This window comes from Xyrauchen texanus, chromosome 21 (assembly GCF_025860055.1).
Source record: "Xyrauchen texanus isolate HMW12.3.18 chromosome 21, RBS_HiC_50CHRs, whole genome shotgun sequence".
Classification (NCBI taxonomy): Eukaryota; Metazoa; Chordata; class Actinopteri; order Cypriniformes; family Catostomidae; genus Xyrauchen; species Xyrauchen texanus.
The window spans coordinates 37,700,588-37,714,122 of NC_068296.1; the positions used below are offsets into that span (position 1 = coordinate 37,700,588).

General features: G+C 37.4%; 1 protein-coding gene across 1 annotated transcript; it reads right to left on the reverse strand.

Moving 5' to 3' along the window:
* Window positions 1-1,008: 1,008 nt before the first annotated feature.
* Window positions 1,009-11,074, reverse strand: LOC127661209 (cAMP-regulated phosphoprotein 19-like). The gene is made up of 3 exons (XM_052151817.1): window positions 10,928-11,074; window positions 10,072-10,191; window positions 1,009-4,357 (listed from the first exon to the last, which is right to left on the reverse strand). The coding sequence occupies exons 1-3, from the start codon at window positions 10,970-10,972 to the stop codon at window positions 4,187-4,189; spliced, it is 336 nt and encodes a 111-aa protein (XP_052007777.1). The 5' UTR covers window positions 10,973-11,074; the 3' UTR covers window positions 1,009-4,186.
* Window positions 11,075-13,535: the final 2,461 nt, after the last annotated feature.

Genomic DNA, 13,535 nt, shown 5'->3' on the forward strand with positions numbered 1-13,535 from the left:
TTGGTACTGTTTTACAGGCGAATGTGGATTTAGCTTTTTTTTATATGTTTACTGGACTTTGTATGGCATTAAGTGATAAATGAAAACCATTTGTCATTATTTTTGAAGAAAATCTCAGGCCAACTGAATAAATGATGCAGCTAAAATTTTGTGGGTGTGTTGGTATGGATGTCAGAGTGTGTTTTGTATGTATGTGTATGTGTGTGTGTGTGTGTGTGTGTGTGTGTGTGTGTGTGTGTGTGTGTGTGTGTGTGTGTGTGTGTGTGTGTGTGTGTGTGTGTGTGTGTGTGAGAGAGAGAGAGAGAGAGAGAGAGTGTGTGTAAAAAAGAGTTTACAGATCCCAAATCAGTCATTATACTGATGATCCCTCAGTATGAACCTCTTGAGAAAAGCAATACACACTGATTTTTCAATGGTAGCATAAAAAAAATGTAACATGACAGAAATCACTTGATAAATCACAAAATAACAGAACATTACAATTTTCTCAGTCACTTTAGCTCATTTTTTAAACAGTCTTAACATTCTCTAAACTGTAAGTGCAATTGTCACAACTCTATTGCATGTCTGCAAAATATAGTAACTCACCCAAAACATGTAATTCATGCTTCAAAACCTAGTTATTGTGTCAGTAAATTGGCCAATCCCGTGAAATGAAAAGTGTTTTTGTCATCATGTCATACTCGTCATACTGGTCAAAATGTTTAGATGATTTTTCACAGTGGCAGTCAACCCTGGAAATGTTTGTTATATACAAATTTCATTTTTATTCTACTTTTTTGTTGACTGAGTGCTCACTTTAATATACAAGACTGTCAGTTTTTTCTAGCTGAATGCTATTGTGAATCACACTGAGCCTTTTAGATAACAATTTCAACAGTAGGTAAAAGTTCACTGGGGAAAAGTCAAAACTGTACAATACTGTAGTACACAGAAAAAGGATATGCAAATTTTTATGTATAGAGTACATTTATTTTTGTAGTAATGTGTTACAACAGAAATTTCATATCCATTTTTTACATTTTACATTTCTTACATGTAAATTCATATATAGAAAACTGCCAAGCAAAAAACCCCCCGCAAAAAAATAGTTCTGAAAAAAACAATAATTTGTACCTCCTCACAGTATGTAACGCTATAAGTTCCCATCTTCTTGGTGAACATCCTGACACTCTTGTTGATCTGGCCAGAGATTTAGAAGACATCACAAACTTTCCATGGCATAGATATTTATGGAACATATGTGTATGACTGACAGATTTTGATCACTGAATGGATCATTTTGCATGTGATGGTTCACATGATGAAAGTATGTTTAGAAGTTGATAGTATGTCAGTTTCACTGAGTAAAAACTCATCAGTTTTGATCAGCAAGCCATGTGCATTTAGTTATTGTGCAAATTGTAGACAATTGTACTCTTTTGCACACATGTGCCAAAACACGAAAAATTTGATTAAATGAATAAGAAATTCGCATCTGGTGTGAACAAGAAACTTATTGTCCAGAGATTTGAACCTAATGTTTTGAAAACAAGTATTATTCTCATTCAAGAATTGAGCCAAAGCGATTGAGAAACTGTAAACACAAATAAAACATTTTCATTTAGCGTATAAATACATTAAAATATCACTCTTCTAATCCAGTTCTATGCAAAATATGCTTTAAACTGGAAATTCCCTGCCCAGTTTCAGCAATACATTGATGCAACAAATAATATTCACATAGTCCCAACACAACTGGATTAAGTGAACATGGATTATACACAATGAAATTAAATTGAAACTGAATGCTAAAGAATTGTGTTGCATTAGCTCATTTTAGCATCAATTCATTTATTTGTGTCAATTATTATATATGATTTCTGGCAACAACAAAAAAAAAGCTGACAAAAAAGGAACATGGGCAAAAATGTAGACAGATGATGATAATATAGAAATTTTACCACAGAGCGATGGCATCTCTAATCATTACCTCGTATCTTGTTTGCTGCAATCAGCTAATGTCACTCAAACTACACCATGCTATCGTTCACATAGAACAATTCTTTCGACCACTAAAGATAGCTTCACCAATAATCTTCCAGAATTGTCTCACATACTCAGTAAGCCAAAAAGTCTAGAGGAACATGATGTAATAACAAAAAATAGAAATACAGTATTCTCTAGAACTCTTGATAGTGTCACCCCCCTTCGTTTAAAGAAAATTAAAGAAAAAAAGTCCTGCACCGTGGTACAATGATCACAATCATGCTCTCAAGAGAGCACAACTGGAACAAATACAAAATTAGAGGTATTTCGCGATGCATGGAAGGATAGTGTCTGTAGCTATAGCATGTTTGAGCAAACTCATAGAAAATAACCACAACAATCCTAGTTGTTTATTCAGAGTCAACTGTCACAGCACCTCAGAAAACAGTATCTCGTAATTTCACTCATGGTCAACTTCAATCCTTCACTGTCATAGTCATGAAGAGCTAACAAATCTTATCAAAAAATCAAAAGCCACAACATGCCAGTTAGATCCAATACCAACTAAGCTCTTAAAAGAAGTGCCTATTGAATAGGCTTGAGAATTATTTTGACATTAGTGGACTTGCATTAGCATGGTTCAGGTCCTTTTTTATCAGACTGCTACCACTTTGTATGGGTAAACAAGGAATTGTCAAAAGTATGGAGTGCCACAGGAATCCGTTTTAGGGCCTCTTATTTTCTACTTATATGCTCTTCTCCTAGGCGATATAATCAGGAATCGTGGAATAAGTTTCCACTGTTATGCTGACGATACCCAACTTTAAATTTCTTCTAAACCTGATGAAATTTCACAATTCTCCAAATTAGCAGAGTGTATCAATGAAATTAAAGATTGGAGGGCCAGAAATGTCCTTCTACTCAATTCTGACACAACAGAGGTTCTAATTATTGGACCAAAAACTTCTTCAAATTTTCAACACATAGAGAGGATGCTTATGAAACAATTTGCAAACTGACTGTGACCATTTAAACTTGCATTGTTTATTTTGCTAATAGAAAAACACTCATAGGCACAGAAGGTTTGCAAAACTATTTTATTTACAAGTCAAAATGCTCAAAAGCAACCACAGTTTATGCTCATGCAGACCGTGGACATTGTGCTGTAGTGCGTCGATGTGGCGTGAGGAACCGACAGACAACTGCCTTCATCCTCTGCATAGAAGACAAGATACAGATCTCATGGAGTTTAGTGTACATCAGAGACTGGAGAGGCTTCCTCGCTGTCTGTCATCTACAGCCAGACACGAGAAGTCACATATGAAATAAATGTGTGGTGATCTAGAACTGTGCACTGGCACTACATCATTATAATATAAGGCCTTAAGCACTATGATACAAGGCAATCTGACAGCAGCCTCAGAGATCTGCGTTACATGATCTCAAACATGACCAAATGAGGGTCCTCCACTTAAAAGCTGAAAGATTATGAAAAGAAAAGAGAATTCTCATGAAAGAAGCAGGGTGCAGATCAACAACATTATCAGAGATTACGTTCAGTTCATTATCAATTCAAGCACGCAACTCCATAATTAAAGGGACAGTTCACATAAAAAAAATAAAAATTCTGTCATTACTAAAAAGAGGATAAGCCTTGTGATGTTTCAAACCTGTATTCTTCTGTGGAACACAAAATGAGATGTTTTAAAGAATGTCCAGGCTACTCTTTTTCATATAATGAAAGTGAATGGGACTGGGGCTGTAGGTGTCCATGTGACTTCTGAACCCACATGATTATGCAATAAAAGTATTAATTCTGAGGGTGAGTAAATGACGACACAATTTTTCATTCTTTTTTTCTGTGAACTATTCCTTTAAGCAGTGGATAATTCAGGAATGGTTCCAATTAAAATGTAAACAACTTCTAAAATGTTGGTTGCCCTCACTCACGAGCAAATATGTACACTTCCAACTACATACTACAACACTTCAAAAATATCAGAAGGCCTTAGAGAACTTCACCCCTATAGTGCCAGGAGCGACCCATCTCACAGTACAGCAGTTCAGTACAGCTCTGTAACATCTACAACCCTTGACAATTCAGTGTATATTCATGTGGAGGTAAAAGAAGAGAGGACAGGACAGGGTCAGGAATGCAGGATCAGAGAGAAATGTGGATGACGAGAGAGGAAGTGGGAGTGAAGGCCAGCAGCACATATCAGCCGGCCAGTTTGCTGGCCACCAGAGAGGGTTTTCTCTGCGGCAAGTCCTGGGGGGTGGGGATATGGTCTCCGGTGATCTCCGCCTTCTCCGTCTGTGCTGTGGGAAGCTGCTTGTTCTTGATCTTGGCCTTCGCCATGTTGTAGTCGCCCGAGTCAAAGTACTTTGGCTGGAAAAGAAAGCAAATCGAGGGAAAGGTTTTTGGCATCAGTGAACTGTGGCGCAATAAATGTGTTACTTGCTAACTGTAACATTTCATTTTAAATATGCAGTTATGTGGATCAGGATTTTTGACCAATGAGATTTCAGAATGGGCAAGAATATCCGGCACAACACAACAGGAACAGATACATGGACAAAAACTTTGATTTACATGGAAGATAGAGCTTTTGCTGCACATTTTTCTGTGTGTCTGCACTGCTGTTTTACCATTTTTTTAATGCAAACATTTGCAAGATGAATGTATTTGACTGTTGCACCGCATTTAGCATTTTGTTTTTGCATCTAATGAAAGAGCACCACATTTGTTTAGATACCATTTCAATTTAAAAGAATTTCAACTTAATCATGTCTTAAGATTAGTGGTAGACTGATGTATCGGTTTTACAGATTCATCAGTGCCGGTAGTTGCTTTTTGGAACAATCCGTTTTTGTTAACGGTAGAAGTAGACCAATATATCAGTTATCAACAAAAATCAATTCAGATAGTTGCCATTAGTTATTCTATTCTTTGTAAATACTTAAATATGGAGCATTGTATTGGAGCCAAGTCTCCATAATTTCAAAATAATAGTCCCTTGTGTGTTTTGTGCTTTTTTACGTTTTTAAAGTCCCACATTATAACTCTGAATTTTGGTTGAGCAGTAAACTCAATCTGGGATTTTATTCATTTTGGATTCTCTATGTCTGTGCCAAATTATAGTATAGTCATTTTTAAAAAATTATTTAAATCGAATTAAAAACTTGCATCCTTTTCCTCCACCTTAGTTATCACATCGGGAAAATCCGGTATCGGTCGACTTCTACTCCGTTCTGTACTAGTTGTTGTGCTGCATCTAGCATTTTTAGGTCTTAAGGATCCCTACTGCCTCGGAAATATTCTTAAGGCCCAGGTATACTGACATTTTCTGCGTTCTGTATCGCATCTCTCCCGGTTACCGCATTGCCATTTCAAACTATGCTCTTTTTCTTCTTTCTCCCCAATTTGGAATGCCCAATTCCCAATGCGCTCTAAATCCTCGTGGTGGCGTAGTGACTCACCTCAATCCGGGTGGCAGAGAACGAATCTCAGTTGCCTCCACGTCTGAGACGTCAATCCATGCATCTTATCACAAGCGAATAAGAGCGCGTTTGACGCATGCACACTATGGCTGCTTTGTGATACTCTTTTAGTGCAGTCAACAGCAGGCGCATGCACCAACGATGCGCACAAACGAGGACTGTTCGCGAGTCGAGAAAATCTGGGCCGCACGTGGAAAATCCGCAGAATATGCTGACAACTAATTTTGCATCATGCATACTCTGCACGAAGCAATCCGCAATGCAGACAAACAAAGTATACTTTGGCCTTTAGATGTTGTTAAAAACGTTTACACTGTTAACAATGTTTATAGTTTAAGTTACAAGAACTGCAACTTTTAAAATCTTGTCTCAAGACGCTTACGTTCTGTCCCATTCAATCTGCTGCATCTATGTTTTATTTTGCACAAGAACACGTTCAGTCTGAACAGCCCCTCAGTCAGTTCCACAGTAAACCATTAGATTTTGTTACAATGTAAATATACCAAAAAAATATTCAAGCTACCGAATGAAAAACTGCTCAAACAGAAAGAGAGTCGTCGTGGTATATAAAAGGCATAGTTCACCCAAAATGAAATTCTATCATCATTTACTCATCATATAGCTGTTTTTTTTCTCCATACAATAAAAGCATATAGTGACCAGGGACCAAAAAGGGCAAATAATTACAGCATAAAAAGTACCTTAAAGGAGTCCATACGACTCGTGCACTAAATTCCAAGTCTTCTGAACCCATTCGATAGCATTGTGAAAAACAAACCAAAATTGAATTAGTTAATCGCGGATAATCGCGCCCCCCACTGAAGTTCTGAAATTGTAATTGTGTTTGCGTTCATTTAAAGGGTTAGTTCACCCAAAATGAAAATTCTCTCATGATTAACTTTTAAGCCATCCCAGATGTGTATGACTTTCCTTCTTCAGCAGACCCGAAGTGAAGATTGTTATGAGCACATTTCAGCTGTTTGTCCAAACAATGCAAGATAACGGGTGCCATCAGGCTGCTGACTATTTGACAATCCAAAAGTCATATTTAGGCAGCATAAAAGTAATCCACACGACTCCAGTTGATCAATTAATGTCGTCTGAAGTAAATCGATAGGTTGGTATTTCGATATATCAGTTTTGCAAAATAAACGGTACCGATAACAGATTTCTGGAACTATTGGTTATTGGCAAAAATACACACCGATAGTTATTCCCCGTTGTGTCCGGTGCTGGAGCGGCTGGGAAGGGTCTGCCGTCGTTACACAGTAAGAAAGCGGCTTCTAGAGGCATTTGTTGGTGTTTGTTTTGACACGTGAGGGTTGTTGACTAGATGTTGCATTAGTAGAGAACAGCAGTATGTTTGCTGGCAAGCCTGAGAGGACGCTAACATTAAAGCACGCAAAATACACGCAAGTCCTACCCAAATGTTTAAATGTCACGATTGTTATCATCTATTTACATTAGTTTATATCCAGCTGGTCACGTTTATGCATTCATTAGCCACCTGTTGCATATTTGAAGCTAGTGATGTGAGAAAGCAAATTAATATCTTCACGCAGCCAAGAGAAGCATATAAACATTAACGCATCTGATTTCAGTAAAACAAATTATCCTCACTGCAATACGATGACTTCAGATCTAAAAACGTCTAGACACAGTGCAACAAATACAGATTAATAGAAAGTAGGGGTCTCAATATGCTTTTAAAATTCTTTATAATTAGACACATTATCTAAAAAAAAACAGCGCTCTTGCACGAGACACTGAATAAACAAAAACAAAGATGCATTTCATAGAAAAACAAATGGATGGTTGGAAAAGTGTTCAGAGTGAACAGCCCCTTACAGTTGGTGGAGGTCTTTGGCCGTTGCGTCTTGCTCTCTTATAAGCATTTCTCAGATTAAGCAAAGAGTTGTTTAAATGCTTTGTCAGAAAAGATGTTCAATTTAGAAATGAGTGTCTCCGGATCCTCACATTGGGTTCCAGTCTCTTTGAACAGCCCCTGGCCTGGGCTCATAGTCTGAGCCGCTTCACCACAGAGTTCAGCCAAATACCACTGCTATCTGTGAATATTGCTACCCTACATACAACTGTACTGAATAAAAACAATGTGGTATTTCACTGTTATTATGAAGCTTGAGTCTGGAGAATCAGTGCAAGTGTAAAACCATGTGAACTCTCTATTCAATTTTACTTTTCACTTAACATTTGAGAATATGGACCAACTAAAACTTTTTATTTTATGCACATTAGTTGAAAATGAAATGCTCTTTTATTTAACAGCCAAGATAGGAATGTTCTATGCAATAATATAAGGGTGATGTATGGTTTATGTATTTATTGTGCCCTATTGTGGACTAAGGAAACAACGTCAATTTAAAAATCAGCTGACTTTAAAATGTGGATATTAGTTCATATATATTAATAATTTATATTAAATATGTATATATGTATTTCAATAAAAATTACAATACATTTTCATCGTTCAGTCTGTACTGTTTATTTTGTAATAAAGTTCAGCACTATTTTACTTTTGAGTGTTATTTTTTTAATTCAGTATCAATTTTTAAAAACTATCGGCAGGTACTGGCCAACCATTGTATCGATAAAATCCACTATCGGTCGACCGCTTCTTCCAGCCAGTGCTGGATTACTTTTTGAAATGATCTAACTCTCGCATGACATTCGTTTCTCTGTTTTTTTCAAAGCGTGTGCTTCCGACTTCTCGTACGAACAAGCCACTGTACAATTTTTAAAGTAAATCAAGTTTTCATTATCTACAACCCCAATTGCAAAAAGGTGGGACAGTATGAAATAAAAACAAAACTTAATGATTTATAAATTATATTCACCCTTTACTATATTGAAAGCACTACAACTACACATTATACGATGTTTAACCTTGTGAATTTCATTTTTTTTTTTTTTTAAATGTACAGTAATTTCAAGGTTGTATTTATTTTTTTACACAAACCTATAGGTTTCCTTTAGAAGACATTAATTGATCAACTGGAGTTGTGTGGATTACTTTTATGCTGCCTAAATTTGCCTTTTGGACCATTAAATAGTCATCAGACTGATGGCACCCGAATACTTGCAATGTATGAACAAACTGAGCTGAAATGTACTTATAAAAATCTTCATTTCGGTTCTGCTGAACAAGGAGAGTCACACACATCTGGGAAGGCTTAAAGGTGAGAAAATCATGAAAGGAATTTTGTTTTTGGGGGAACTATCCCTTTAAGTATATCACATTGTTTCAGGTTCCACCTTAATAATGCTGCATTCACATCTTGTCAGAATTAATGTAATTACAAGATGACAACTCAAATATCAACTCAAATAGGGGGCAGTGGTGGCTCAGTGGTTGAGGCTCAGGGTTACTGACCAGAAGGTCGGGGGTTCAAGCCCCAGCACCACCAAGATGCCACTGTTGGGCCCTTGAGCAAGGCACTTAAATCCAGGTTGCTCCGGGGGGATTGTCCCTGTAATAAGTGCACTGTAAGTCGCTTTGGATAAAAGCGTCTGCCAAATGCATAAAAATGTAAATTCTATACGTACAATCTTTGGACCTTGGAAATTATTTGTTTTTATGGCAACACTCAAAATGGCTAAATGGAACCATGTGTGGCTTTGTTGTTGATTACAACAAAATAATTAATCATAACATTAATTCACCTCTAAATGTTCTTACAAAACATTTAAGATCAAAGACAGAGCTCCAGGTAACAACAAAATATCTACAGTAAAAAGTTGTCAAACTAAAATATTCATCAATTATCTTTAACTGTTGAGTCAGATGTCATTCTGGGTCTTTTTACATGATACCACTACAGTCAATTCTGAAGTTTTGTAAAATTCCAAGTTTACCACTTACTGTACAATTTTACAAGCTGGAATCTCGACTTGTAATTAAGGTTATGCCGACATGATATGGATGCACCAGAAGACGTGTGAAAACCAATGAGGAATAATGTCACTGACATCAAACCTGGTGCAACGTGTCTTCGCGTGCCATATTGGACTACTTATTGATGCTTTGTTATCATTTTTTTAGGTCGACAGCATCAGTCCCCATTCACGTTCATTGTATGGAAAAGAGCAGCTTGGACACTCTGCTACACTTCTTTTGTGTTTTCAATGAAGGAAAGAAAGAAACTCAGTCATATGGGTTTGGAACAACATTATGGTGAGTAAATGATGACAATGTCCATATTGATGAACATGTGAATTCAGAAAGGTTGTGTGAGGAAATTATAGTATCCAATTAATCGCAGTACAAACTTTGGAAAAGTGCAAATAAGCAATTTGATGAAAACTAAACACAGCAGATGATGTTTGATTCCTAAAACAGCCTGCCACATGTGACAGAAGACTGTCCATCTTGCCATGACTAAGTCTAATGATCTCAAACCGACGAGAACTGAGTATGTAACAAACATGGCTCTCAGTACTTGAGTGCACAGTGCCTGTGTAAAACGACAAAGCCCTGTGAACTGTGACACTGCTAGCCCTGTTTTTTTTTTATCCCCAGTACTGACAAAAAGTTGAGAAACACAGAACAAATGAAGAAATGGTGATGAATGGTAAGAATCGCACCCCTTTCTGCAGTCTTTTCCGGAGCAGATCGGATCCTCCAGGTTTATTGCCCAGGTGAGGGTATTTGGCCTTCAGTTTGGCTTCCTCCATTTTTTCTGGACAGATCTCATTCCCCTCATCCTGAGAAGAAAACACACTTGAATGTGATTTGAGATGTACCATTAAAAAAACAATATTCAAATGATAAATCAAGTGCTTTAATGCTAACTGTAAATCAAATATTTGCATGACACTCGTTGGGTAACAATCTGAAGTTTTATTATCATCTTATTAAGGAAAACTTCCATTCAGGCAATATGGTGATATTTTATTGACATTTGTTCATAGAGATTATCATGTTTAACTGCTTGTATCTGTCCATACATATGAATCACCCTCTGCTGGTGTGCATTTATACAGATTATGATGATGATGTTGTCATATGAAAATTATTAAATAGTGTGTTTCACATGCTAACTGCTAGCTAACAACATCACAGCACAATCCAGAACTAAACAAACTAACTTCAGCATTAATCAAAAGTCACCATACATGTTTACATCCGTCGGATGATCTAATCTAGCTGGTAACGTCTGGATTTATTCAAAATAAATATTGACATAATGGAGGTGGACAAGGCCTTTCTAGGTTAGTAAACCTCTGCAGAGCAATAAACTGCACTAATCAGACAGAAAATAAGGCATTCATCAAATGTAACAGCAATACGTCAACAGGTTTTATTCGAACCACGTCTTTTAATCGATCTGTATTCGACTGGACCTGATAGAATCCAGTCTGGAAATACAGTCATATAGCGGAAAAGCTCAAATCTGATTGACTGCAGCGGTTTGATTGAATAATGTTTACATGTACTCACTTTATGCTGTTCCACATGTGTCTCCTCGGGCTTTATTTCCTCCATTTCTTTTGATATAATAACTCCTGTTGATCAATACGTGTAGAAAAAAAAGCCAGGGCTCCGAATCTGTGGACTGTGCTAGTCTAGCCCGCCCACGACTGAACCACCAATCCCACTGTGGCGGAAGCATAGCTCATGAATATTAATTATGCAATGAGTACTGGCGGTTAAGGCGAGATTTCTTAATTTTAAATCGTAATATCAGAGACCTTATACCAGGTTAAGCCCTTCTACCAGGTTATCCCCACAAGCTTAGTTTAAAATTGGGTGGCGGTACACTGGCGACTGGCGAGGAGACAAGAGGCCGTTGATTTAGCGAATGTATGTGGAGGGGATGCTTCAGTGTGCTGAATAAACTGCTTTTTTGAGTAAACAGCTCGTAACTTAATGATTTGACAGCATTTCAGCTAATCTTCAACATGTTTAACACTAAAGAATCCTTTTGGAATGAACCATGTGTGGAGTTCATTACGATTCAATTGATGTTTTAGAAGATAATTCAGGGTGATTCTGCGACAGGCAGGTGTCAGTTTACGGCTCTCCGCATTCTTTTGAACGGTATCGGCAAACGGTAATTTACTGTCGTAACACGCTAGTTGACCGCAACGCTGTCGCTTTTGATAGAGCCGCGGAGATTGTTATGTAGATAAAATTATCTCTGGTAATATTACGTTCACAACTGAGCGGTCCGATATTTCACCATAGTATAATTAATAAATTCAAGGCCTCCTACTTTCGATGCAGAGAACAGTGGCGTGAGAAAATAAATTAGAAGAATGAGTGATGAAATCAAATACACTTGGGGATTATGGGTGACTGAATGTTTTAATGTAAGGCCGTTTCACGCAACTGGCCTTGTGTAAGGAGTCTAGGAGCAATACAAACTTGAAATTGTATACAAAACAAGATTAAACTGTTATTTAGTTTTATTTACTATAAATTTGTTGTTGAGGATATAACTTTATGAATTTGTATACGAGGAATCTTTTAATACTGATAAAAATGCACACTATGTTGGGACAAGAAAATCAAGTAATCAAATTGTGCATAGGACAGCACGTGTTGCAATGCAAACATGATGTAGAAGAGGCAGAGTTGTTTAACTTCTTTCTATTTATTAATTTATTTGTTTGAATCATTTTGGTATGTGTTTGCTTTGCAGTTTTGAAAAAGCCTTTGCATACTGTGTTTTGCAATACTGATCTGCATAGAAACAAAACTGTAAAATTTGAATGATTAAACAATATGCCTATTTCTATATGGCTCAAAAAAATTAATAAATAATACAAGTAGTGTATTTTCCCAATACGATGACTAAGGTGGTGGAAAAGGACGATAACAGACACGGAAGCTACAAGAGTCCCAAATGAGTAGAAAAAAAAAATAGACACTGACACCTAGCGGCTTGGATGCAGCATCATTCAAAATCAATAGTTTTCCCGTTTCAGATGTCATTGTAGAAATGTACAGGTGCTGGTCATATAATTAGAATATCATCCAAAAGTTGATTTATTTCAGTAATTTCATTCAAAAAGTGAAACTTGGATAATGTATACATTCATTCCACACAGACTGATATATTTCAAGTGTTCATTCCTTTTAATTTTGATGATTATAACTGACAACTAATGAAAAACCCCAAAATCAGTATCTCAGAAAATTAGAATATTGTGAAAAGGTTCAATATTGAAGACACCGGGTGCCACACTCTAATCAGCTAATTAACTCAAAACACCTGCAAAGGCCTTTAAATGGTCTCTCAGTCTAGTTCTGTAGACTACACAATCATGGGGAAGACTGCTGACTTGACAGCTGTCCAAAAGACAACCATTGACACCTTGCACAAAGAGGGCAAGACACAAAAGGTCATTGCTAAAGAGGCTGGCTGTTCACAGAGCTCTGTGTCCAAGCACATTAATAGAGAGGCAAAGGGAAGGAAAAGATGTGGTAGAAAAAAAGTGTACAAGCAATAGGGATAACTGCACCCTGGAGAGGATTGTGAAACAAAACCCATTCAAAAATGTGGGGGAGATTCACAAAGAGTGGACTGCAGCTGGAGTCAGTGCTTCAAGAACCACCATGCACAGACGTATGCAAGACATGGGTTTCAGCTGTCGCATTCCTTGTGTCAATCCACCCTTGAACAAGACACAGCATCAGAACACAAAAAGGACTGGACTGCTGCTGAGTGGTCTAAAGTTATGTTCTCTGATGAAAGTAAATTTTGCATTTCCTTTGGAAATCAGGTCCCAGAGTCTGGAGGAAGGGAGGAGAGGCATAGAATCCACAATGCTTGAAGTCCAGTGTAAAGTTTCCACAGTCAGTGATGGTTTGGGGTGCCATGTCATCTGCTGGTGTTGGTCCACTGTGTTTTCTGAGGTCCAAGGTCAACGCAGCCGTCTACCAGGAAGTTTTAGAGCACTTCATGCTTCCTGCTGCTGACCAACTTTATGGAGATTCAGATTTCATTTTCCAACTGGAATTGGCACCTGCACACAGTGCCAAAGCAACCAGTATCTGGTTTAAAGACCATGGTATCCCTGTTCTTAATTGGCCAGCAAACTCG